Below are 27,430 nucleotides of genomic sequence, written 5' to 3' on the forward strand. Positions count from 1 at the left end.
TGGGGTTATCCGGAGGTTCAGAGTACGTTGTCAGCAGTATGCTGATGACCCTCAACACTATTTCTCCTTACATCTGCAGGTGTGGCAGTGGAAGTTATGGACCAGTGTCTTGTCTCTGAAATGGACTGGATGAGAGCCAATAAACAGGAACTCATTCCAGATAAGACTGAGGCACTGTTAGCGGGTGGTTCCCTAGACCAGGTGGGTGGGAGATCGCCTGCCTCTTGATGAAGTTACACTTCCTCTGAAGGAGCAGGTTCATAGCTTGGGGGTACTCCTGGATCCATTGGTGTCACTCGAGGGTCAGGTGGCCTCAGTGAGCCAGAGTGCCTTCCATCAGCTTCGGCTGGTGGCCCAGCTACACCCCATCTGGACAGGGATAGCCTAACTACTGTTGTCTATGGTCTGGTAACCTCAAAGTTAGATAACTTCAATGCATTATACATAGGGCTGCCTCTGAAGGTGGTTCAGAAACTTCAGCCTGTGCAGAATTAAGACGGTTTGAGCATATTGCACTGATCCTGGTCTGACTGCACTGGATACCAATTAGTTTCCGGGCCCAATTCAAAGTGCTGGCTTTGACCTATAAAGCCTTAAACGGCTCAGCACCACAATACCTCAAGATACCTATTTCCATATGAACCTACCGGGACCCTGAGATCACCTTCTGAGTTCTCCAATATGGCATACCTGTGCATGCCTCTGTTACTGAAACTTGTAACTGACATTTTGTTTCAACTGCAAAACATGCTCTATTAGTTAATTGAAAGGTCTGCTTTATTCAGATACATTTTTGTTTCCAAAAGCAGTACAGTGAGAGTAGAGAAGCAAGCAAAAGGAAAGCAAGCCAGCAATTCAGCTATACTCCCTTTGTGGGCGGGGGCGGGGGAATGTTGAGGTTGCTAATGAAAACACATATTTTAAAAAAAAAATTGCAGACAAACAAGGAGACAACTTTTATTTGATCAATTTCTATGTGAATGTTTCAAGGTATACTGAGAACTTAAGTGTGCAAAATATCAGGCATTAATGTTCCCTAATTAAAAGATTGCGTCAAAGGCTTTCGAGACTACACCACATTCCAATATAATTTACATTTTTTTGCCGCTCTGCTTTTCAGAAAGTATATTCAACCTTTAAACTACAAACAGACACAATGAAAGGTATAACATTGTTTTGAAAAGAGTCTTTGGTGACATCTGCTTAGATGCTGGGAAAGGAAAAACATCTACGACTTAACAAATATATGCTGGATGCACCTTGTCAACAGATGCTCCATGTAGTGACTTGTTACACTGACGGAGAAGCAGAACACAGTTTTGGCTGCTCCACTGCATTCATAATTACCTGAAACCATCAGGCACTGAATCATTTTCCCTTCAGCTTCTATATCTCAGTCCACCTGATTAAAAGTGCCAGGCATCAGAAGTGTACTGATGGGAAAAGGAAGCAACTTCTGTGTTTGGATAAAACCATCTTGTCGTGGTTCAAATGTGATGCTCTCAAGGACAAAGAATCAAAGAGGCATTATCAGTAATAAAGTTAAGTAAATAGTTGTATCAGGCTTGTTTCTTAGTAGTGCCAACATGCCTGAGAACTGTCGTATCATCTTCTCTTTGCATCCCTGTGGTCAGGTTCAGGTTCAAATTTACCTTTCACACATTCAAAGGTTTTCATGCTTTGAGGACGTTCTTCACCAGATCAACGTGGAATGGTAACAAAGGTTAGACAGAGACTGGTGGTACAGGTAGGAAAAGTGCCATCTCTTGAAGAAAAAGTGCAATATGAAGAATACGGGAAATCTTAGATATCTGAGCCAAGTTCAGCACATTGCTTGTCTGATATGTGATTTGCTAATGATTCTATGATGTCAAGTAAGAGAGGCTGACCGAGGGACCGAAGGTTTGGCAATTTCGAAACCTTCAAGAGGGAAAAAAAGAGGGGGAGGGAATTAGTTTTCACTGTAACACAACAATGTTTGAAACACATAGAATAATAAAAATGATATTTGTTTATTTTGTAGGCACCATAGCCCATGCCCATCTGATGCCCTACAAATGTTTTGGACTACAACTCTAATCATCCCTAGCTCACACGGCTGTGCTGGAGCTGATGAACGTCAAGGGCATATGGGCAAGTTTTGTAATGCCTTCTTTCAGCCTCATTGTATCCTGTTTGTACAGGTACATTTTTATTGTTAGTTTATAGCATTTTAATATAATACAGCACTTAATTTGTTCAAAAACATACACACAAGACTACTAAGCATTGTGTACCAGCATATTTACATAGTCAGGGATTAGGTTTCCAAACATCTCAAAATTAAATATTGGAACCAAAAAAGATTCTGTAGGGTTTTGTTTTTTGTTTTTAAAGAAGCAAGTGTTCGCCCTTGTATTTTGAAACTTTGTATTCTTTTCCCTACTTTAAAAAGTCCTCACACGGGTGTCATTTGCAACCAGAGTTTCAAAAGACCACAGCACTTGCAACAGACTTGCTTTTAATTGACTCCTTTTAAATTCTGAGCAACAGCCATACTTTTCCTAGTAGACAGTACAATCTCACTTCTAAAGCAAGCAAGCAAGCAAGCAAGCAAGCAGCATCAAAAACACGTTGCATTTTTATTATGTGTCAATACCTAATATTCATAATAAAAGAGTATGGGTATGTGTAAAGTAATAACACATTCTGCATCTCAAACTGAAATCACAAGTGTCTTTACTTGGACTTTGTTATTTTAACTCACATGCAACTACTCATTCTACTTGCTTATTTTATAGCTTTGTTTTTCAACTTTTGATGTTCTTCTGTTGTTATAATTATACTGTGTTTTCTATACATTATAATAAAAAGCTTTACCCCCAAAAAAAAACCCCGCCACTGAAATCACAAGAAACTCATAATACCCTCTTGACCATTAAATATTGCTAGTTTCATCCACCAATTTCTGCATCAAGGGTGGAAAAGGCTTTTCACTAAGATTACAATACATTGGCTTATTCATATATAAAAATTCTATTTCAGGAATCTATTATACCCTCAGCATATGTATTTGACTTTAAAGGTCCCCAAAAAGGGGACAGTAGCATTATCAAGGGATAAAAGAGAGTAGTGCTGTTAACATTGGTGGAAATTTGCCATTTATCAAGGAGGAAAAAAGGTACTGCATTGTCCTGGACAGTTAGGTCTCCAACACAAAGAAATAACAGAACATAAAACTCCGGGGGGGGGGGGGGCACACGATTTAACACTTACTATACTCTGAACAAGATTTTGTAATGAGGCATAAAGCTTTATTCTTAAAAAACCAACCTTTCTTTAGCTTAATAAAACTGATCTGTTCAGGAAACAGAATTCCAATATAATGAAACACTTTTTACTTGTTAAGCAAGCGGGTTTAGTGAAGATGGAACCTCCATACCCCCCCACACAAAAGCATCTCCCTTAGTCTCTTCTAGTTTTTATCTCTCTGCGACTAAGCAGAGGGTGTTTCTGGAACTCATTTTATGATATTTTTCAGAAGTCAACAGAAAGAGGTTTTATAAATATTTCAAAACACTGTAAAAATGTAAATAATTCAAAGAAAATGGCCAACCTACAAAGAGCTAGATTTCTTTAAATAATAATAATAATAATAATAATAATAATAATACAAGGATAGTCTGAGCCACAGTGGAAGCTTGGGTTCTTGCTGGCTTTGCAACAGAGATGATAGGTGTGTACCAACAATGTTTATCCAATCATTTTTAATTTAAAGTTAGAAGACAGGCTTTTAAATATATATATAATTGGTCTGCGGTTGGACAGGCAGTTTCTTAGTGACATCACAGACACTAGCCCATCAGCCCAATGCACAACAGCTTCTACTACAGCCTTGTAGATTCTCCCCCCACAAAAAAAAACACCCTGAGAAAGAAAAGGCACGTTTGGATTAAACACTGCAAAGGTACTTCAAATCAGCTCCACTGCTGTTAAATGTTATGCACTTCTTCATCCTTATTGGGCTCTTGAAATGGGCTAGAGGTAGCAATATGGAATTTTGAGGATTCGTTCCTTTGAGCAGGTGACCTTTCTATGACATATCACATTTCCTGCATTTCAAGAGCAGGTTGTCATGCTGTGTGTCTGGGGGTGGGTGGCAGAGCTCCTGCTTGCGAAACACATATCTAAAGTCTCATTAGATTATCAGAATATTTTCAGAGATTTATTTTTTTTTAAATCTTGACCAACACAAAAGTATATTGCAATTCCATGAAAATAGCATTTTGCAAAGTTGCAGAAGATCTTTTCCCTGGAATAGAAAACTGAGAGTTCTATTTACATTCATTGCCAGAAAGTAACTTTTATGATATAGGGCCAAATGAAACACATGGAAACAGGGTACATAGAACAGTCAGTATTTAAGAAGACAACAAATAAAAGGTAAAGAGGCACTGAAGAAATGGAAAACACAACCACAAACATGTAAAAATCATGTTAGTGACTATATATTTATCAGTGTTAAAGACAAGTTATAAAAGCATAGCACACAGTCCAAAGGGAGGAACAAGAATGAAATGGAGGACTACCTTAAGCTGTTTTCAACCATGGCAGTGAAAGGGGACAGCAGATGCCCAGAACCCAAGAAAACATCCAACCAACCTTGGTGAACTGGTGAACAATGATATGCAGGCAGTGTCTCTTCATATCCAGAGCCTGGGTCTTGTCAGCTGCCTCTAAAATCTGAAACAGAGTTTCTAAATTTTTACTATGTTAAAAACAACAACAAACCAAACCACTTTAAATGTTTAAATGTTTAAGAGCAGTCTTTATAGATTATTGGTGCAATCCTATTGTAAGATCCACTGGGGTGAGCAGGATTAGGATCCAAAAGATCTCCAGCTGTGCTGAGAGGTTCCCAGTACAGGCAGGCTACACTGGTTTCCTCATCCTCAGCTCAGGCACAGAGACACCAACAGAACTCCCCGGTCTTGGCTGAATCAGGACCCAGCTGGCTGAGCCAAGCCCAGTGACTCTTAAGCCAATGTAAAGGGAAGTTGCGTACAGCTCAGTCAAGGAAACTGGCAACTGAGTGTAAATTAGGCCATCAAAAGGGTGCTGTAACACACTATTTTAAAAGCTTGTTCTCCCTCTGCTAGGCTCAGGCTGCCTCAGCCAGCTGTAGCCCGACTCCTGAAATGAGTTTGAATCCTAGTGTATTTGTACCGGCTTAATTTACACCAGGCTTGCTTTATGCCAGCTTCTTGTGTATAGGATCGCTCCCAGGATTTTCATGTTTTCTTGTTTTTGAGGCAGAAAACAGCATAGAACTAGATACTGATTACGCACCCTCCATTTGTAATCTTATAGCAGTCATAAAGTAATTGGGGCAATTCCATAAAACTTCATAAACAAACAAACAAACAAACAAACATTTTTTTAAAAAAACCAAAACTTTATTTAAAAAGTTTTCATTTAGAAAATAAAATAGTAATTGGGACAATTTCTATGATGCTACATCAGCTCAAGTCTGTTGTAGAAATATATTAAGGATTTAGCCACTTTGTAGGGTGTATTTACACCATGGGGCCAGTTGGATGCAGTACCAACCTATGCACCATTTTCTACGGGAAGGAGTGCATTTAACCCTCTTTAGGCAGTGGCCATAATGTTCATCTGGGAATGTGAATTCATCTTACAAACCTCCAAGACAAAAATTTATGGGCCTTTTATTTGACAAGTTTCTATAGAAAAAATACGTTAGGAGCTAATTGTAATTACAGTTATTAATTGTAATTGTAATTACAATAGTAATTGTAAATACTAATTACTAATTGTAAATACTGTAATACTAATTACAGTTAGTTCCTGATTAGGTGGTAATAAGTACCTGAAGCACGTTTTCCACAGTAACATTCATTTCTAGGTTCTGCTTACAATATGCCTGAAGTCGGTTATTATAGAATCCATAATAATAAGGGGCAGCAAAGAGGTAGCTAAAAAAAGCCAGTTAAAGAGAATTCATGTTTCAAGTTGCAAGGAACAGAGGTACCATAAACCTAAATGGAATGGCAATAAGGATGAACAGAGATTTGACCTCTGTCTGCTGCATTCTCTCTAATGTGTTATTGTTATAATTGCTGCTGGCTGCCTCCTTGAAAGTTGCCTTTGGCTCTGGGCCATGCATAGCACTGCCACATCAACCATGCTATATATGCAGCAGCTGTTTCCAGGTTTTCTGTGAACTCAAACATTCTGGAGAGACAGAATAAGCAAAAAGTGGAACAAAAAAACAGAACTGGTGTCCTTGAAGAGGATCAATTCTTATAACTGGCTTTCTGAACTGGCTTCCTGAACTGAAACTATCTGTTTGTCTGTCCAAGGATTTTGGCCAGGAACAGCACTAAGGGATATCATAAACTATACAAAAAAGTCTGGGAAAGGTGCCCTGGGAAAACTACCCTATATTTTTACACCAGATGGGAGAACCAAAGCAAATATTCAGTGATTCTCCAGTCTTAATTGTGTTTGGAATATGCTGAGAGACAAAAGAAAAATGAACTCATCTGAGCTTTTAGGTTAATGCTCACAAAAAACACACTCTATTTACTGTTCCGTTTGACTATGCAAAGCTAGCCCTTTCCCCAAAATCCTATTACACCCTTTAAGATTCATTCAAAGACTTAGCCAAGATGTACAATACAGTGGTGCCTCACAAGATGAAAAGAATCCGTTCCGGGAGTCTTTTCGTCTTGCGGTTTTTTCGTCTTGCGAAGCAAGACCATTGACGGATTAGCGCTATTAGTGCTATTGGCACTTTAAGGGCTAAAAACGGCTTTTTAAGGCTTGGGGGATTAGCGGTTTTGCTGCTAAAATGCTTTTAGCAGCTTAGCGATTCAGAATAAGGGGTTTTGGAGCAAAAAAAACCCCCGAAAATTTTCATCAATTTTCGTCTTGCGAAGCAAGCCCATAGGGAAATTCGTCTTGCGAAGCGCCTCTGCAGACGGAAAACCCTTTCATCTTGCGGGTTTTCCGTCTTGCGAGGCATTCGTCTTGCGGGGCACCACGGTATATTGATTGACAAAGAATTACTGTTCACCTCAATATGGTTTTTGCATATTTATAGCTGAGAAAAATGTGTGAACTGGAAACACTAAAATGTTAAGTACATTTTTATAAAAGTATCAAGGAAATAGATCCAGCCTATATAGTCAAATAAAGGATACAGAGAATCTTCAGGAGGCATGTTCACTTCACCATAATAAATATATCTTAGCATAGACTCAAATGCTTGTTTGCTTGGAACCATCTCACCTATTGAAATATTAACTTGCCCATCTTCTGGCATAAAAGAACGAAACATAGCTTCAAAGTAACTGGAAAAAATGCAAATGTGGTGATGCAAGAAGAAACAGGGTCAGCCAAAATAATTAAGGCATTTTTCTGCTACTGTCTGCTTTTCATAAGATTGTTTCACTAATTTTTAGCCAGCAAGAAAAAAAGTGGATGGTGGGAGGCCTAAGGCATTTCTAAATGCCTCTTTTATATATTAAATTGCTTAAGTCTAGGCTTATCAAAATGCAGAATTTTAACAAGCTTTTTCAGAAGCACATCCCATATCATGTCTTGAACAAACAATGATTAATGCGTACCAACTAACTAGCATTTCTAAATTTATTTCTTAATAATTTCTCTATACTTTCCTTCAGCAAATTTGCTTTAGGATTATACTACATGCATCTATAAAGTAGTCTCTGCTCTATGAAAGCTTATGCCGTATTACAATTCTTCAAGAAATTCAATGCTGTCCCTTGTAGCTTGACTTCAGAAAGTGGGTGGTTTCAAACTAAATGACTGCATAAGCAGAATGACTTCCACTTGAACAATGTGACTTGAACAATGCCCTCATCCTTCCCCTGTGACGTCTACAAATCTGTTGTTCGACTCGTGCAATAAGTTATTTAGTGTTGCTTTAGATACAACCTTATGGATTTTTATCACAATGTGTACCAGGATGTTTGTGTTATAACCAACGCTGTCTTGTTAATTGCCACTTTATCCGTTTTGCTTTTACATAATTCTTAATATTATTTTTGCACTTGGTTCCCCTCTAACTTCACTCTTCCCCACATGTGTGCACAAGCTGACCAATTTACATCAAACACCCGATGAAGTGGACTCAGGTCCAAAAAAGCTTTCGCTATATACAGTGGTACCTCCGGTTACAAACTTAATTTGTTCCAGAGGTCCATTCTTAACCTGAAACAGTTCTTAACCTGAGCCGTGCTTTCGCTAATGGGGCCTCCCACTGCCGCACGACTTCCGCTCGCATCCCAGGGCAAAGTTCGCTACCGGGAGCACCTACATCCGGGTTAGCAGAGCTCGTTACCCAGAGCGTTCATAAGGAGGATGGTACGTAACCCGAGGTTCCACTGTAATAAATATGCTAATCTTTTAAGGTGCAACAAGACAGTGTTGTTTCCCCTGCAACACACTAAGTTGGCTATCCCAGAGAAAAAAGTTACTTTTGTATTTCTCATTCTCCAATAATTTCTGCAACCTCTCCTAGCAAAACATTCCATCAAAAGTTGGTAGTTTAAGTGTGGTAGTGGCACAGGTATCCAGTCAAATTTACAATCAAAGTTATCTATGCTTTCCAGAGAGGTAGCCTGGCTAGTATGTTGCAGCAAGAGCAATAGTCCTGTGGCATCTTAAAGACTATGGTAAGATACTATCTTTCTTAGGGACTGTTTGACATTACTCCTGATTGTGAGAACAGGAGCAGATTTCAGCTTTTTATACTTTCCCCACCCAATCTCTGCATACAGTGGTACCTCGGGTTACATACGCTTCAGGTTACAGACTCCGCTAACCCAGAAATAGTACCTCGGGTTAAGAACTTTGCTTTGGGATGAGAACAGAAATCGTGCTTCGGCGGCGCGGCAGCAGCAGGAGGCCCCATTAGCTAAAGTGGTGCTTCAGGTTAAGAACAGTTTCAGGTTAAGAACAGACCTCCAGAACAAATTAAATACTTAACCCGAGGTACCACTGTATAAGCGAACATCCAAACCGGGGCAGAGGGCACAATTATTTTAACATGGATCTCTGATGTTCCTGGATATCAAATCTGTTTTGCACTGTGTATTCAATATTCATAACACATCAAGAGAGATCCCCATTCCAACAGCAGTGGAACTCCATTCAGGAACTCCCTCCATTCAGGAACTCACTTCTATATGCCATAAAAGGAACAAGGAGAACAGAAAGGAAACAGAAACCTAAGAGAAATGAAAGGAGGAAGTAAAGCCCCAACAGCTGAAAGTATAACTCTGTACCACTGAATGACTGATCTTGTAATAATAATTAATAATAATGTTATTATTTGCACCCCGCCCATCTGACTGGGTTGCCCCAGCCACTCTGGGCAGCTTCCAGCATATACAAAAACATAATAAAATATCTAAGTGAATATACCTGGAGCGGGCTGCAAGAATAGCTTTATGAGCTGGCCTTGGGTGACCATCTAAGAGTAGAGTTATATCACAGAATTCTAGTCCAGCACCTTCCAGATAGGCCTTCATATCCTGAATCAATGAGGTTCCTGAACATGAACATACAGAGAATAAATGTAACACACAAGTATGGATCAATGTTTAGTTCAAATGAATATGAATCTTTGATCTTTTCTGTGAACCGCCCTGAGACCTCTGGGTATAGGGCAGTATATAAAATAAATAAAATAAAATAAATAAAAATAATGAGTCACATTTGTATACTGCTTTCCTTTGAGGGAGGAAGTAAGCAAAATATCACATTATTAAAGGAAATTTTAGTCCAAAATTATTAGTACTTATTTCATTTAACTACCTATGAAGCATCTCAAAGTGGCTTCACAATACAATAAAAACCACATATAAAAACAACTGCACGTATACAAACAGTAATTATATATATAAAACAGTTTCAAAGCCAATACAGACACTGTCTGGGATAAAAATATCCACTTAGAAAACTTTTTGAAAGAGGAAAGTTTTCAACAGGAACCAAAAAAACAACAAACAGTGCCTCTCTGATATGAAAGGGGGGGGAGGAGTTCTAAAGGGTAGGTGCCACCAGACTAAAGGCCGGATTTCAACGCTGAGAAGAACAGACCTCCTGATAAGATGGTATTTGCAGGATGCCCTCACCTGCAGAGCACAGCGACTGATTGGGTATGTAAGGAGTCTTTTATGTATCCTGGTCCCAAGCTGTTTAGGGCTTTGTACCAGCATCTTGAACTTAGCCTGGAAACAAACTGGCCACCAGCGAAATCCTTTCAAAAGTGGTGTAATATGATGTCAGGATGCCACCACATTTTGCACGAGTTGCAGCTTCTGGGTCAACCTAAAGGGCAGCCCCATGTAGAGTGCACTGCAGCAATCCAAACTGGATTTTCCAACACATTGATGTCAGACTACCCCATTCTAGAAATGGTTGTAAATGTATTACCAGCTGAAAGCAGTAAAAGGCATCAAGGTCAGCTGGGTCTCTAGTGACAGAGATGGATGCAGGCACATCCACAGATCTGGAATCGGAAACCACCCTACCAACAGTGTTTCTGTCTTGTTAGCATTCTGACTTAATTTGTCCAGCTCACTGCCAAATCCAGGTGCCAGTCCAAGATTTGCCCAGCCTCCTCCAAATCAGATGTTAGAGAGAAAAAGAACTGGAACCATTAGCACACTCATGACACCTCACTCCAGATCCCCTAATCACCACTCACAACAACTTCATGTAGATGTTTCATAGGAGAGTACACTGTGATCCCCCTTAGCACAACTGCTAGGGGTGTTGAGAGATAATCACCTCAAATCAACCAAATTGATCACCATCAGTAATGAGGGGGGGATTAGCATGGCTTAAAAATAGAAAAGTGGTATCTAAGAGTTTCACTCTTTCCTATCATATAGTTTGGTCAAATGATTCTCTTCAGCAAGCCACTGAGTTTTATTTTAAGGACGGCCCTCTACCAGCATTATGCAATAAAATGCCATGGGATAACTATGTACGCAGAAACAGATACTGATAGGAACTCCAGTTCTCAATCTGGGTAAAAGTTACACCATTACTCAACCCAGCTACTAAGACCAGCAACAGGGTCTCTGGTCTTCATGACCCTTTAGCGGATGGTAACCTCTTGTCAGACCATCAATAAGAGCTAGCCAACAATCAGATTTCCATTCTCTCCCCACTAAAAACTACAAAGTGCCACTACACTATCCTCTTAAGATACATTTTATTTCAAAATAACTTTTTTACTGAATTTTGTTCACATCCCTCTATCAACTCTTGAAAGAGTTAAAGTAGTTGTGCAAGCAGAACTAAATGACAGCAACAACTGGAGACAGTCATGTTCAGGATCTGGGTAATTATTTACATTCATCAAGAGCCACAAACTATCTTTCATTCAGGAAGGAAGGTGCGTTACCAATATCAAGAGGCTGATCGGAATGTGTTCGAAGTGGAGGTTGCTGTTTTCTTCGTACGATCTCCACGATCAAAGCTGAGGAAAGGTGTTCAAATTCTTTCATCATTATTACTTGATTGAAGTGTGATTCTTTTACTACAAAATTCAGGCAGTGTTCCTAAAGGAAACAAATAGTTGCTTGTCATCTGAAGAACCACCACCACTTTAAGAAAAACACAAGTCTGTCATATTTATCCTGCAAGTTATCTTTGAAGAATCTACCAGCAAGTCTTTTCTCCCTCAGAATGTTCTAGGATGGGATTTAACCAATTAGATTGGTTCTATTTGGACTAGGGTTTTTTAATGAAATCTTATTCATAGTCTTGCACACACCTACCTTTAGCTGATCTAACTGAAGTTTGTTCGCATTTTCACACACAACAAGCACATTCTGCAGATCAACTGAGGCCTCAATATACTGGACACACAGCTGTTCCAATCGTGAGAGTTTGAAGTTAAGGGCCAATTTGTACACATCCATGATTAGCAATACATCTTGCACATGCCCTGTACAACACAAAATATGTATATAAAAAATAATTCAATTTCATGTACTGAAGACAGAGAGAAAAGTGTGACAGCAGGCAGGGAAAGGTTCCCTGTTCCAATATTAAGAATAACTTAATTGGACTCTACTAGCATAGTATGAAAATGCCCTTGAAGAACAGATAAATAACAATGTTTATGGATTGAAACTACATAGTTATTATGTGAAGAAACTCGGAAAAAGGCTGAGACAGAAAATGTACACTTCTTCTCCTAGGAAGCCATTCTGCTACCCTACCTCTGCGTGGGTATTTGATTTTGTCGGTGTACAGGAACTGCATGAGCACCTCAAAAGGCTGGGCTTCAGCTTCCCGGATGGTCACCTCCAGCAGCGGCTGCAGGCGGCACAGCTTGACATTGTTGCCTGCTGTCTCCATCTGAGGTGTCCCTTCTCCTTCTTCATCAACATCTTGCTTAGATTTCTAACAGCACAATGGGAACAAGGAAAGACTGAACCATCTGGGCAATCTTACAGCATAACAGCACCCCAAAACCATTCATGCATTTAACCATGTACAGACAATATCAGGCAAACCAACTTTTGTTTTTAACATAACTTTGGTACTAAAAACCTAGAATGGGGTCACCAATGTTGTGCTCTCCAGATGTTGTTAGGCTAGAACTCCTTTCAGCCCCAGCCAGGATAGCCAATGTACAGGGGTAATGACAATTATAGTCCAACAGCATTCAGGTAATCATGCTAGCTATCCCTCACCTAGAACATCCTGTTTCTTAAACAAAACAAACAATTCTGACATAGGAGCTCATCCAGGTTAACAGAATCCAATCACATCCTCTGTCTTTCAATTTAGCAAGACAAACTTATGTAGGTACTTAGAAATAATGTGTCACCCTTTTTGATAGATATTGCTGTGCAATGTCAATGAAACTGCAAATCTGGAAGTCATGAGATTAATCACAGAATCAATTCTTCAAAATGTTTTTCAGAATGCATGCCATGACAATGACAGCTATAATAGCTAATCGTCCCACAAGGAAACCTTCTCAGCAAATCATACCTGCTTCAACCTCTCTCTTGCCTGTGTAATTTTCTTCCTGAGCCACTTACAGCGGGCTGTGACAATGGCTGTATGTCCTCGCACTCTTTCTTCCTTCTGTCAAACAGTTGAGAGAAAAAGAATTGCATTCTTTGACAGTTATAGGATTTGACAGATAGCTGAATTTTAAAATCTTTTAACTTGCTGCAGTAAGAGCTGATGAGAGGCAACCCCTTATTTTCATTTTAAATACATGCAATTCCCCATTTACATGGGAGTTATGTTCCAAGGCACCGGGAAGCACATAAGCCCGCCCCGTGCTGCCCCTTTGCAGTGCCAAAAATGGCACGTGCATCAGCGGTCACGCACATGCCAACTGTGTGAAATGGGGAGGTACCTGTACAAAATGAGGAGACTGCTACAGATGTGCAATAGCTAGTATAAACCTAACATTATTTCAATATTTTCCAACATCAATATTACACCATCCATGTTGATACCATGCAAATGTTAACATATTCTTGATGGCAACTTTAAAATCCTGAAACCAGGGGTACAAAAAGTGACAAGCAGAAATAATGGGCAATATCCAGTTAAGCATACTACAAGTATATCCACAGAAATCAATGATTTTAAGTTCAATGGGTCTACTCTGACTGGACCTCACTCAATGTACTACTCCATTTCCCTATTTCCTAAATAACAGTGGAATATGCCACTATCATACCTACCCCTATAACCTATACATAGATAAAGCTGTTCAGTGAAAAAGCACATAAAAAGCCAATTTGCAACATCTGTTTCTCTCCCTCTCCATCAAAGAACTGTATATAATTAAAAGTATCTGATGTAGTATTGTATCACAACTGTATCTCTTTAGCCAGGAAGGAAACAACTTCTGCTCAACATTTCCATTAGAACACACTCACCTCTCCAAGAACAAATTCCAGGTCACTGAATTGCCTGTTTTCCCACAGTCTTCCATAGTCATCATGTAAAGTGCATTTGGGATAACAAGAAAACTGAAAATGAGAGTTGAAGTTCTGTTAAAAGTCTGAAATGGAAAAGTTCTGTCGTTGTGTTGCCGTATTACAAAAGTGTAATTATTAAAGTTGCCATTGGAACCAATGTATTGTTTCAGTATATAGCAGCCAGCTGTAGAATGACTTACAACATTTGAACAGGAGCAGTGCGAAAGAAGCATCCAGGCCTAATTCACAGGTGCCAACAGCCGTGTAGGTGGCCACTTGAAATATAACCAAGTGGGGGCAACTCTGCATGGAAAGCTATCTGAAATGTGTGTAGTATTAGTGAATTTCAACATACATCAACACAAATATACAAAAAGAAATCAGGAATATATGAATAGCTAGAATAAAAGTATTTCATATGAACAGCTTGTTGCACTGAGCCATCTCAGAATAGCTGTGTTCAAGCAGCCACCCACATCACTTCTTATATTTGCAAATCAGGTTTTTGCTAAGTAGGCAGAGGATAACACATTTCCATGACGTACTTGTGATTCTATGATGAGATGCCATGTACTCAGGTAGAAGGATATATGCTCTGGCAGGGAAGTTTGCATATATCAGCCAGGTACAGCAAAAAATAATATGAAGCTACTGTTACATTTAAGCATCTTTGTTTTCTATTCATATGGGTGCAAACTCATACTAGCAACTATTTTGGAGAGCTGCCTAATGCTATTGTTATGGATATGAATGTTGACATAGATGTGGCGCTCTCTTCCTGGTCACAGGGCCATGCTTCAAGATGAGTTATTTAAAAAACATTGTTTGAAATGTTGATGAAATGGTTGAACTTACATTGATTAAAATTTGACATTATAATTTAGAATGAAGCCAAATATAAAAACTTTTAAAATAAATTGTTCTTTGCTGTTAAACTTGGTCATTGGGAAAAAATAATAATTATCATAATCTTAAATGAAATGAACGTGGTTTTAACGTGTTACCTGAAATCTGTACATTTCTCCACTCCTAATGTTGTTATCCACTGTTCCACCAAAGATGTACATTGCATCACAGATGACTGCTGCAGCATGAAAAAGTCTTCCAGTTGGTAGCTAGAAGGGGAGGTCGGGGGGAAGACACACAACATGAAGAGACATTGTATCTGTCAAATATATAAAACAGAGATTTTTCAACCCAAAGGCCACATTTCCTGATGGCAGCTTTCTGGAGGCTTATTCAGCAACATCTGGGGGGCTAAAGGTTCCCCACACCAGATTTAAATCTTAATACTTTTTTTACCTCGCTATCTGGGCTTGGCTGGATAACTTCCCATGTCTGAGAATCTACATCATAGCAGTGAAGTTCATTAGGCAATGTGTTGTCCGCAGCGCCACCAAACACATAGAGATGGCGATCAAAGGCAACCATTGTGTGACCATATCTCCGCTGTGGGGGAGGAGGAGAGCCCCGTAGTAAATGCTCAGTCGGAATTCTTGTCCAACTGAAGTAGAAAACAAAAGGTTTTAGTGGCTCAGTCCCTGAAGACACACATGAATCCATATACACAACTATGTTATCTTTCATTCTCATAGCATACCACAAGCTGTAGTATGATATCAATTCTATAGCTCTTTTCTTTACGTGGATATTATGTGTTTGGGATCTGTTGTCTTGTCTAAGATGAAATACTCACTCAGACTGCAATCCTAATGACAATCCTGAATACAGTGGGATTATTTCTGAACAGACATACAATTGTGCTATTTCTTTTAAACATATTTTAAATGCATTGGTACAATGAATTTTGCTTGTAAGCAATAAAAGTAAACATTTGCAACATATGGGAAAGAAGTACAAGCTTTTGTCTGAGTAAGTGAGTTTAATAGGTGCATATAAGTGCCCCAATATACATCAAGTGAGCAGAAGAACAGTCTGTAATGACAATCCTTGTCCTTCATGGGCGAGGAGAGCTACACTGCTTTGGCTTTCTGGCCCCAACCTGATGCATCAACAATGCATGATGTCATCTCAAAATATTATTACACAAAAGCAGGAATGGCTACTCCCAAACTGGGGGTCTAATTCAGTACCCAAACAAGTGTTTATACTCTCAAGGTCCCACTAATTTTGATGGGAGCAGGAAAAATAAAAGCAGACACAGTGCTGGGGTAGATAGAAGAGGCTTAAAACTGCTCCACCCAGTCCAAATGACAATCATCTGCAGCTACAGCCCCCCTTTACATTTTTATTAGTATTTTTATACTTTTTCCTATTGCATTGAACCCCCCCCCCCCAAAAAAAAATATTTTTGTGGGCACATTTTAAAAATCACATTAAATACTTCAACTACTTCTATTTCACAGTACAGGCAACCCCCAATTTGTGTGGGGGTTTCCTTCCTGGTTGTCATGTGTGATGGCAGAGCACAGAGAAGTCCATCCTGCCTTTTTACACCCTCGTCTGGGTCCAAAAATGGCACACATATGCACCATCACATGTGCTTTGAACATGCACAAAATGGTTGTTCCTGCATTGTTTTTAATTCAGCCACAATTTGGTTTGGGTTGGGTATTTTGATACTCACATTTTTTCCTTGAATTCAAACTGAAAAAGATTATTGGTGATCTTTGCTCCGCTCTGACCAGAGAAGACAAACATCTTCTCTTTGCAAACAGCTACAGGAAAGTTGCAACACGAAGGAGGAATCTCACCCGTTTGCTTAATCTGAAAAGCAGCAACACAAAATAGACCATATTTCATCTTCATCTTGAAATTAAGCCAAAGGTCAATTTCAAGTTTGGACTGCTCACTAAACATATACATATACAAAACATATACAACTACAGTGGTGCCCCGCAAGACGAATGCCTCGCAAGACGGAAAACCTGCTAGACGAAAGGGTTTTCCGTTTTGGAGGTGCTTCGCAGGACGAATTTGCTATGGGCTTGCTTTGTAAGACGAAAATGTCTTGCGTTTCTTGCGATTTTTTTTTGCTCCCCACCCCCTTTTTCTAAGGCACTAAGCTGCTAATAGCCTTTTAGCAGCTAATCCGCTAATCCCTTAAGCCTTTAATAGCCGCTAAACCGCTAATAGCGCTAATCGGGTTGCTTCGCAAGATGAAAAAACCGCTAGACGAAGAGACTCGCGGAACGGATTCTTTTCGTCTTGCGAGGCACCACTGTACTATGTTCTTAGCAAACCATGCAATTGTTAACATGCTCCAAATGTATTAAAAACACAAACCTTACTAATATCTTGCAATACAATCCTATACATATCCACTAAGAAATATGAGCCACTGAGGTCAACGAGGTTTACTCTCATGTAAGCAGGCATAGGACTACAGCCTTGTTTACTTAAGGTACAATCTACCAGGAAATACATAGGTGGAATCGAAGTAACTGCACACACCTAGTTATGAACATTGGTTCTCTACTATTAGTGTCATATGATAAACTAAGTTTGAAACTTTGGAGACTTCAATAATAAGATATTGCCAATAACAGTTTTTGCACTGAATGTTGGTGATAAATTATAAATTATATTGTAACAATGAAGCATATGGATCAAGAATATTCTTGGCAAATTCAACTATTCATTGTTTACTACTACACCAAAACATATAAAATTCAGTCATTATTTAACTTAAGCTACTGAGTTAAGCAGTAAAGACATCAACTGAGAAGGATAGCAGCACAGGCGTTTGATTGTATGAAAATGTAAGAATTTAGGTCTTGCAAATATGCAGCAGTAGATTTCAGAATCCTGAAAAAGTTTTAAGCTTTGAAAACATTCAGCTTTAGTAAGTTCATAGCCCTTGTTATTATGAAGAAATGTTGAAAGTATGTAAGCAATATCTATTGGTGGCTCGAGCTATTTGGATCCATCTGAATGAATCTCCCCTTTTATTAAAATTAAAAAGCATGCTATTCCCTATTTTCCCCAACTGGGAATGATCCAAACAGCCTTCTGTATCTGTGGTTCTCTAGCAAAAACCCTTGCTTAGCACTAAAAGACACCTTTCTCTCCACATGAAGGAGGCGGGAGAAGAGAAAGGCTACTCATGCTGTGCTGCTAAGCTCTTGATACAACAAGCTTCCTCTTTCCCAATTCTCTGGCAAGTGCAAAGAACTTGGAAGAAGAGAATGGATGGCCATCTCTCATAGATGCTTTAGCTGAGATTTCTGCGTTGCAGGGAGTTGGACTAGATGACCCTTGGGTCCTTCCAACTTTACAATTCTATGAGAAGGCTCTGTGATAACCCAAACCACAACTCGTGGGCCCTTGGATTAAAAAAAAAAATGTGTAGCAAATGCTCCATTATAAATGTATATCAAAGCCATCAGGGTGTTCTGGAGAAATGGTTAACTTTCACTGTTACTGAGGTATTTCATTTTGACAAGACTCAAGCTTTTCTAGATCAGATAAGTGACACAAACTATATCAAGCATTAAAATGAATAGTTACTTTTTAAAATATCCATTCCTCTTACCTCTTCCCAACAAGTTAAATCCCTGTCTTGTAAACTAATGGTCCACATGTCATTGAGTCTGCATCAAGAGGAAAGATCAATTTTAAAATACTCTTTAAAAGCTGATCACAACCAGACTGGAGTATATTTTACTCCTTTCACATATACAATAAGATTCCTTCCAATTTGGAGACTGAATAAAGACCAAATCTAGACATTACAGATACATGCATGCAACAAACCTCTCTCACCTTTCCCCCTACAAAAAGCAGCTGTGGGGAGAGGGGAATATGAAATGGAGAGACACGATGGGAATTAGCCACTTACTTTGTGCTGCTTCCCACACTCCTGACATCAGCAAGCCTTTTATTAGGGACTGAGCCTTCAGTGTGGCAAGCCCTGTCCTGTGGAACTCATACTCTTGCCTCATTTTATGAGTTACACTGCTTTTCTGTATGTTATGAAAATGTGGTTTCTAATGTTTAAATTAATAAAAGTGCTTAGCAAGGCATTTGGCACAAAGTATATTACTTCTAGTTTGTTCTTGTCTGCACAAGAGGTTCCAAAGGATGGGAATTATCAATTCCCAACAGTGAACATATTTCAAAACTACTTTAAACATGTTACTTGATCTTCCTTCATATCAGTTTCAGTTGCTCAATAAGCTGCACACATGCCAGATCAGGTCTTATTAACTACAAGTTTCAAGATGTCATCATGGTCCGACTCTAAACTTAAAATACTAATTAAGAAAACAGTAGGACCTAGCACAGATGTCCTAAGAGAGAAGAGTTTTTGTTATAACCCAGAAAGACAAAAAACCCTGTTTCATATTTAGCAATACTGAAGCTGGATTATTGTGTGTGAACCAGAAGAAACCAGAAAAATGCTACCTACCGCGCATTCCCATCATATCCTGCAAAGATCCACAATTTGTCACTATAGACAGTTGCACCATGAGCTGACCGGGCAACAGGTAATCTGAAATAAGAACAGACCTATCAATTTTACATGACAATGTGAACACACATTTATAATAAAGGCAATATGTGGTATTCAACTAAGTTTTCCTCTGAACATACCCACTGAAATAAATGAACACATCTGAGTTAGATCCATTATTTTCAATTAGTCCACTCTGTGTAAACTTCCTATGAGTATCTCGCCACCCCCCAATATTTGCCTTGATGCCAAAAGAAGTGGTTAGTAGTATCTAAACTTTAAGAACTGGATCTAGAAAATGCCAGAAGAAGGGAAAAGGTAACATTCCTGCCCCCCTACTCGCAACATGGCAGTCCCCACATAAGGCTCTCAGGGGCAGTGCCAAAATGCTGTCTGCCGGCACCCAGTGCAGGAGCGTTTGCTTAACTCCCCCCCCCCCCAAACAGGGATGGAGCGCACTAACCCAGCCCTCACTGCTGCCAGACCAGAGCAGGGGCACAGAGCGTGAAGAGCACTCTCTGCGCTCACCCAGGCACCTGTCAGCTGATGGGCGGGCATGCCATGGGGGCATTGCCCCCTGGGACCCCCACACTATGCTACTGCTTGAGGGTCAGGGACCCTGCTGAATGCGTTAGGCTGTGGTGCATAGCACTGGGGGGTGGGGTCCTAAAAACTCCATGAGTGGAGTTTACTGAATTTAAACAGTGCAAAAATTGCTGTTGTTTATTGGCTGACTAGCACTGATGCTTTTTTTTTTAAAAAAAGGACAATATATTGCAAGTATCTTTGCAGGCATGATAATCATATTCACTATAGTATAATAACAATCTCCTTTTAAAAGGTTTACACTGATGCACAGGCTTTTACCTTCCTTCAATCTTCCATTCAGTCCACTGACCAGTTGCAAGCTTGTATTCAAAAAGATCATTTTTATTCTTCAAATTGGAATTGGAATAAATGTCTCCAGTATAGCCACCTAGATGATAATGTGATTGCAGTAAAAGGGATATTAGGCACAATTTCAGATTGAAAATATTTTTAAATAAAATTATGGAGCTGAACAAGGCAAACAAACTGGGGTGCAGACCGCTATATACCGTATTTTCTCCTCTATAAGACACACTTTTCCCCTCCTGAAAAGTAAGGGGAAATGTGTGTGCTTCTTATGGAGCGAATGCAGGCTGCACAGCTATTGCTGAAGCCAGGAGAGCTTCAGTGCTGAAAAGGTGCTGCATAGAGAGGGAAAGCTACGCAGCGCCCCTTCAGTGAAGTGGGAAGAGAAATGGAGCCCCTTTCATTTCTCCTGCCGCTTTGCTGGAGAGGCACTGCACAAAGAAGGAGAGAATATTTTTTTTTCTTGTTCTCCTCCTCTAAAACTAGGTGCGTCTTATAGAGCGAAAAATACGGTAGCTATCAGTAGAGAACACAGCCCAAAACTCCTAGAGAAGTTACATTTTTTTCTTTTACCAGATGAAGTATAGCCTAAAAGAGACCAGAGCATTTCCATGTATGTGCAGACAGGGTGTTGGGGAAGTTAAAGGAAAAAGCCATGGAGTCATCTTCACCTTGTAAAAGGTGGCCATTAAGGTGCTGCTGTTGCTGGATAATAATATGCGAGGCAGACAGGGTAAGCTGGCAGGCTGATAGACTATGGCCTCATCCAATGTCCTTTTTATTGTGCACTCATGCCTAATGATTTCTGTTCATGATTATACTGAGGCACTTCTTCGCGATCCTGCTTTCTATACTGTTTGTGCCTGCAAATGTTTTGGGGCAAATGTACTGTTTGATTTCCAATCTGTGTGTGGCACATAAACTCCTACTGATACCCTGAAACATTGTACACCACAAATCAGGTGGGGGGAAATCGTCAGCATTTTGTAGCTGTATACCACAAGAATAATAGGAGTGTCCCTCCAGATGGCAATAATGGCAATAATGCAGTAACACTGGGGAAGCCTCACAGAAAAATGAATGAAGAAAAATGCTGGGTGGCCAGACCACCACTAAAGCACTATTCTTTGGCATCAATGCCATGTTGCAGAATACATATACCAAAAATACTAGTCTGGCAGAACCCTATGTTGTTTTGAAGCTCTGGGGTAGATTCACCTGATACTTCTGGGTAATTTTTTATAAAAGTTATCCAGCATGTTTATCTGGCTGAACTTTAAGTTGATGCTTTTTTAAAACACACACACACACACACACACACAGTTTTGATCTACTGCATCTGTATGTTTTCATGATCATCTATAATTTCCATTGTTCAATACAGCATTATTCATATATTTTAGTATCCTGAATACATAAATTATCAAGAATTAAGCTGTTCGTTTGGATATCCATATTCATGCTACCCGTTTGAATTAAGCTGTGTGCCTTCTCTACAAAACTGGCAAATTGACAATTATCTACTATATGATGACACAAACACTTTTATGATTCCACTTGTCAATTCTTGCACTAGTATTTGCTGGACAGCGCTTTCACAAATCCAGTAAGACCTCAAATGTATATTTATTCAGACTTGCTCACAGATAATGATGTAGCTTACTAATAACTTACCAAATACAAACATACTGCTTCCATAGACTACTGCTGAATGGTGGTATCTGGGTGCTGGAGGGGTCCCTGTAGTAAAAGCCCTGCGCAATGTAACACAAAGCAGTACAAATGCAAGAGTACTCATTAATGTGACAATATTTTATTTGTAAGGATATTTAAAAATTCATAGTTTGGTGTGCATTTCAAGTGCATTTTCTTTTCTTTTTTATCTTTTTTTATTTATTAAAAAGAATTTTTAATACACATATATTACAAATATACAAACATACATTTCATACAATCCTTAAAAGTGTTCAAACATAGTGCATTTTCTATTGCACTATTGACTCTAATCTGATTAAATAATTTGTTCATTTCACACTTTTACAGATGCATGTAATTTGTGGTATTTTGAGAATTTTCTTAGAACATTTTAGAGTCTTCGAACTGCAGAAAACAGCAGCCACTAGATGAATTTTGTTTTACTATAAGAAAGCATTATTGTAAATATAGATTTTTAGCAAACTTCCAAGTTTAGGATTGTATCCTAATTTTATAAACAAAGGGTTGAGGCCTTATTACAAGTTTCAAAATTGCCCTTCTTTCCCCATCTATAACACTTCAACGTAATTTGATTACAAACCCACAGTAGATAGTTATCAAGTATACATTAGCCATTAAAAAAATGCCGCATGCCAATAATATCTAATTTTGTCAGCCATTTAGAAGGTCTAATCGGTTAGGCTTTAAAATAGATGCCAAAATTATATATGAAATATTTACTAGAAATATAGCTGTACCTGCACCAAGAACAGTCCTTCACGTCAAATCTCAATAGGTCATTCAACATGGTTTTCCTTCAGAATAAGGGAAATAATATATACAGTTATCCTCAGATATAACACATTATTTAGTTTTTAGTCCCCAACCATTCTAACCAAGTGAAAGTACAAAAGAGATGCTTTGTACCCAAAACAAATGACAGCAAACACAGTAATTCACACTGGCCTGGTTCACTCACAACACAAAGCCTTGGTTTGTTTAACCAAAGTATAGTTGGTTTGAATATTTGAACCAGCCTATGGGCTTACCAGGATTTGTTTTCTGGCAACAAGCCAAAATTTTGAACCATTGTTTGTTGGTGGGTTACAAATCTTGGCTTTTTTAAACTATGGCCTATCATTATGTCTGAATACAACCATCTTGATGAACATTGGTTTGTTTGGCTACTCTGCCCCAGACTTTGCCAAGCTACAGGGGCATAAGACAAGAGCAGACAAAACACAAACCAAGATTTGGTGAAACAAGCCATAATGTGTTTTCTCATCTGTGAGATGGCTTGAAGTTTGCTGAACCATGGTTAACCCAAACAATGGCTAAGCAATATATGCAAATGTTGCTATTTATAGCACTTGTTTATATTACAATTAACTTCACCAGCTATTAAACTGATTTGCTAAAATATTACACATTTACAGTGGTACCTTGGGTTACATACCCTTCAGGTTACATACGCTTCAGGTTACAGACTCCGCTAACCCAGAAATAGTGCTTCAGGTTAAGAACTTTGCTTCAGGAGAACAGAAATGAGAACAGAAATCGTGCTTGGGCGGCGGGGCGGCAGCAGGAGGCCGCATTAGCTAAAGTGGTGCTTCAGATTAAGAACAGTTTCAGGTTAAGAACGGACCTTCGGAACGAATTAAGTACTTAACCTGAGGTACCACTGTATTATTTGCTGAAACCGTCCTGGCTAGGCCTATCATAATTTGGATTTAATTACTGTTAACTAATTTGCCACACACATATAATGTGCTTTGAGAAATTATACAGATCTGCCATCCCTCAACATGGACTAAGTCAAGATTGCAATTTTCTATCACAATAATTCCACCACTTGCTTTGAATCCCATAATCAAGATCCAATTTTATAATCAAAATGCTTTTAAACATAAATTTCTTCCAGCATATTTACTATTAATATCTTAACGAGTTTCAGCAGTTTCAGGAGAGATATGACAACACCAAGACAGAGGGTTATTTTGTTTGCAAATGACTTTCCCTAGCTATCTTTGAAGTCTTTGCCTTCTCTTTATTACAGTGGCAATAATGACAGCTTATCATACGAGACAGTGAAGGAAAATTCATGATTTTAGTAATTTGCAGGCATCATCCCCAACCCTCGAGCATTTTATAGGTGAGGTGCCACTACAGAGCGGGCCCTTTCCCAGCTTCCTGCATAGTAGACTTCTATTGTCCCCCACCAATGATCTTACCACATCAGCAAGTCAATATGTAAGGCGATGCTTCAAATACTTAAATCCCAAGTTTTACAGGACTTGACAAGTCATTACAGTACCAATACTCTGAATGTGGCTCAGTAGCAAATTGGCAGTCAGCGCAGGATCAGTGGAATACAATCCTGGTAGGCTAAACCACTCAACAGCCTTGCCAACAGTTCTTGCTGAATACTATTGGACAGCTATATTTTAGATTGTGGATAAAGATGGCAAAGATGGCATAATGCTGGGAATGGGCTAAGAGGAAGCAGCTTATACAGTTCAATATTATTGTCCCCAGTGGGGAATGATGTTGGAGACAAGGCAATACTCAGTTTTTACTGTTAGTTTTATATGCTGCCAGTAACTTTGTGTTGATTGTGAATGCTACCCACTATACTAATACTACCCATAATAACATTGTCATTATTCCCGTATTGCCTGGATTTGCTCTAAAACAAAGATTTTAGATACCAAACATAAGAAATCAAAAGATAATAAGTAGGTTTTTGGGTTTTTGCTTCCTTAGTAGAGTTTGTGTCAGAACTTCTTTATATTCAGCAGAAAGCAAAACTAGAGGTTGATCTCTGTTAAGTGTAATTTGTGAAAACAGTTTCTAAAATCACACATAATTTGAGCTTTTGACAAGGACTATTTATTTATTTATTTACTGAATTTATATACCGCCCTATAACTGGAGGTCTCAGGGCGGTTCACAGAACAAAATCAAAATATAAAACCACAAAATATATAATCAAAATAAAAACAACAATCCAGTAACGCGCCCCCCCCCCGAACCTCTAGACACTTATAATATGAATTGCCATTCTTATATGACACATACAGAGGAACCATCATTTTCAGGGCAACCCCTGTCACAAGCCTGGCAAAGCTGGAAAGATGCTTGATGATCTGAGAAAGTGGATAAGTCTTTATTTGTTATTTTAACTCACATGCAACTGCTAGATACCTATTTTATAGCTTTGTTTTTCGTATTTTAAATTTGTCTGTTGTTATAACTGTTCTCTCTGTTTTATATACATTATAAAATGAAACAATAATGTAAATATATATATACTGTATATATTTTTCCCTACCCTCACCCCCAAATCACAACAGCAAGCAACAGCAAATTCAGCTCCTCTGGGCTGCTCTTTGGTTTTTTCCTATTTCCTGTTTTAGATACCAAACATCAGAAACCAAAGTATTTTTGTTTGCATGTGTAGCTTTTGATTTCCACGGTAAATGTCTCCGGCAAAAAAAAACCTTCCCCATCAATCACCGCACACTTTCCAGTTGGGTTTAGGGTTGCCACTCGCTTTTTTTCCTCCCTAGCGGGGCTCCTGCGAATATAAGCGTGTGACAAGCAACAATTCCACAGGGGAGCCTTTCTGGTAGGGAGACAGTGATAGGGAAGGCTGGGGAGTTTGTGGAAACTTTCACCCCCATCGCACTGCTAAAAGGCACAGAGGGAAGGGAGAGAGAAAGCGACGGCGGCATCAGCCTCGCCTACGCGAAGGCGACCTGGGATCAAGATTATGAACTGCCGCCTGCAACGGGGTATCCGCGATTCCCGGCAAGAGGACTCACCCATTATCCCCGCCGAAGACGTAGATGGCGTCTCGATAGGCGACCACGGTGTGTTTGCTGCGGCTGAGAGGACGAAGAAGAGAAAACGGCCTTATTTCTCCCTCCGATAACCCGTCAGCCGCCGCCCCCTCAGCGACAACCCCCCTCCCCTCACACCGCCGCCCAGCAGCCTCCTCACCGAGCCCCGACGAACTCGTCGCAGGGCGGGAGGCGGCGCCACCGGTGCACGGCCTCGAAGGGCCCGAAGTTCAGAGTCAGGTATTCGACGCTGTCCGAGCAGCTGTGGTCGAAATCCACGCTGGGCGCCACTTTGGAGCGCCCGCCCGAGCCGGCCGCATCCGCCATGGCCCGGGCAAGAGAGGAGGAGGAGGAGGGCCAACGACGGCCGGTAGAGGCCAGGGCGGAGCAGAAACTACACTTCCCGGCATTCCCGTCTCGCCTCAGAGGAACTGACGCTACCCAGGAGCGCTTTTAGTCGTCGTCGTGGCCACGTGAGACTACAATCCCCAGCATGCCAAGCGCGTTCTGACGCCAGCATTCGGAGGGCTGGACCGTAAACTAGAACGCGGAATGGGCGCGGAATGAAGTAGACGCGCAGAAACGTCGCCTGGAAATGGTCTTTTTTTGCCTCTGTCGGTTTCAGTGATGCCCCAAAGAACAGACGCAACGAAGAAGACCCCGAGCTTTAATAAAAATCTTAGGAACCGCCACATCAAAGGTGCTACCGGGCCAGACGTGCAGCTCTTTCTTCCCAGCGCGCCAGACGAGACCTGCATGTTTGCTTCAGAAATTGGCATAAAGATAAATAAGAGCACTGTGGTGGAGAGTTGATGCAAGAAACGTAGCTCTTGGTTGAACTGTGGCATTCAGCCTCCAACATTTAAAAGGGCGTTAGCCAAATTCATGGAGAATAGGGCTTTCCGTGCCTACTAGTATCGGAGGCAGTTTAGGAATCGTAAGCTGGGAGAGGAGAGCGCATCTGGCTGGCCATTGCGAGCGCAGGATGCTGGACTACAGGCGCCTTTGTTTTAATTCAGCCGGGCTCCTCGAACGTTCTTAAGAAACAAAAAACAGGATTTAATCATCTTTAGCAAACAGAAAATCTTTCTCTGCTCTATAAGCCCCGAGAAAGCCTGCTTTCCACACTGGTGCTAAACCCTTAAGAAGCAATTCCAGAAAAAACAGTCTTAACTTCAATTTTCTCAGTAAGATTCAGGTAGGTAGCCGTGCTGGTCTGACGCAGTCGAAATAAATTAAGAAATTGTCCAGTAGCACCTTAGAGACCAACTAAGTTTGTTCTGAGTATAAGTTTTGGTGTGCATGCACACTTTTGCATGCACACGAAAGCTTATACCCAGACCAGGTGCTACTGGACGGTTTTAAAAAAAAATTATTTATTTATTTATCACTAAGACTCTGGATAGCATTTAACTAGTGTTTATCAAGCTTCCCTATGTCCAGTAAGTAAGGCAAAAGAATCACATGAAACAGGTATCAAGTTCTTGTGAAGAGAGGAGATAAGATAAAGAGCCATTAGAGGCTGTGTGCCTCCTGCAGCCTTGTCACGTTAGAATGCACAGAATCAGAGCACGCACCTAATC

At 39.9% G+C, this 27,430-nt stretch overlaps 1 protein-coding gene across 3 annotated transcripts; it reads right to left on the reverse strand.

Annotated features, from left to right (window-relative positions):
• Window positions 1–759: 759 nt before the first annotated feature.
• On the reverse strand, window positions 760–27,015 carry LZTR1 (leucine zipper like post translational regulator 1). 3 transcript variants are annotated; one of them, XR_014512180.1, is made up of 20 exons: window positions 26,008–27,015; window positions 25,830–25,892; window positions 22,764–22,820; window positions 21,985–22,064; window positions 20,284–20,392; window positions 19,372–19,455; window positions 18,496–18,553; window positions 16,588–16,727; window positions 15,303–15,504; window positions 15,005–15,115; window positions 13,959–14,051; window positions 13,051–13,146; window positions 12,270–12,453; window positions 11,823–11,992; window positions 11,447–11,603; window positions 9,026–9,580; window positions 7,206–8,797; window positions 5,870–5,975; window positions 4,642–4,722; window positions 760–1,920 (listed from the first exon to the last, which is right to left on the reverse strand). XR_014512180.1 is itself a non-coding variant. In XM_083444127.1 (20 exons), the coding sequence occupies exons 1-20, from the start codon at window positions 26,172–26,174 to the stop codon at window positions 1,804–1,806; spliced, it is 2,352 nt and encodes a 783-aa protein (XP_083300253.1). In that variant the 5' UTR covers window positions 26,175–26,377; the 3' UTR covers window positions 760–1,803. The 3 variants fall into 3 exon arrangements, 2 of the variants coding, with proteins under 2 accessions (XP_083300253.1, XP_083300254.1); XM_083444127.1 differs by having other exon boundaries at window positions 7,206–7,355; window positions 9,454–9,580; window positions 26,008–26,377; XM_083444128.1 differs by lacking the exon at window positions 7,206–8,797 and having other exon boundaries at window positions 9,454–9,580; window positions 26,008–26,381.
• Between the last annotated feature and the right edge of the window lie 415 nt (window positions 27,016–27,430).

This window comes from Podarcis tiliguerta (assembly GCF_965153285.1).
Source record: "Podarcis tiliguerta genome assembly, chromosome: 6".
NCBI classification, from domain to species: Eukaryota; Metazoa; Chordata; class Lepidosauria; order Squamata; family Lacertidae; genus Podarcis; species Podarcis tiliguerta.

What these genes read in the sequence shown, in the direction of transcription:
- LZTR1 (XM_083444127.1), bottom strand. Translation starts at nt 26,174, where the DNA reads ATGGCGGATGCGGCCGGCTCGGGCGGGCGCTCCAAAGTGGCGCCCAGC. An exon ending in TTCAGTTAGATCAGCTAAAG is followed by an intron (nt 11,604 to 11,822) that starts GTAGGTGTGTGC and finishes TGTTTCCTTTAG; the next exon opens with GAACACTGCCTGAATTTTGT. An exon ending in ATTCTTGCAGCCCGCTCCAG is followed by an intron (nt 7,356 to 9,453) that starts GTATATTCACTT and finishes CATTTTTTCCAG; the next exon opens with TTACTTTGAAGCTATGTTTC.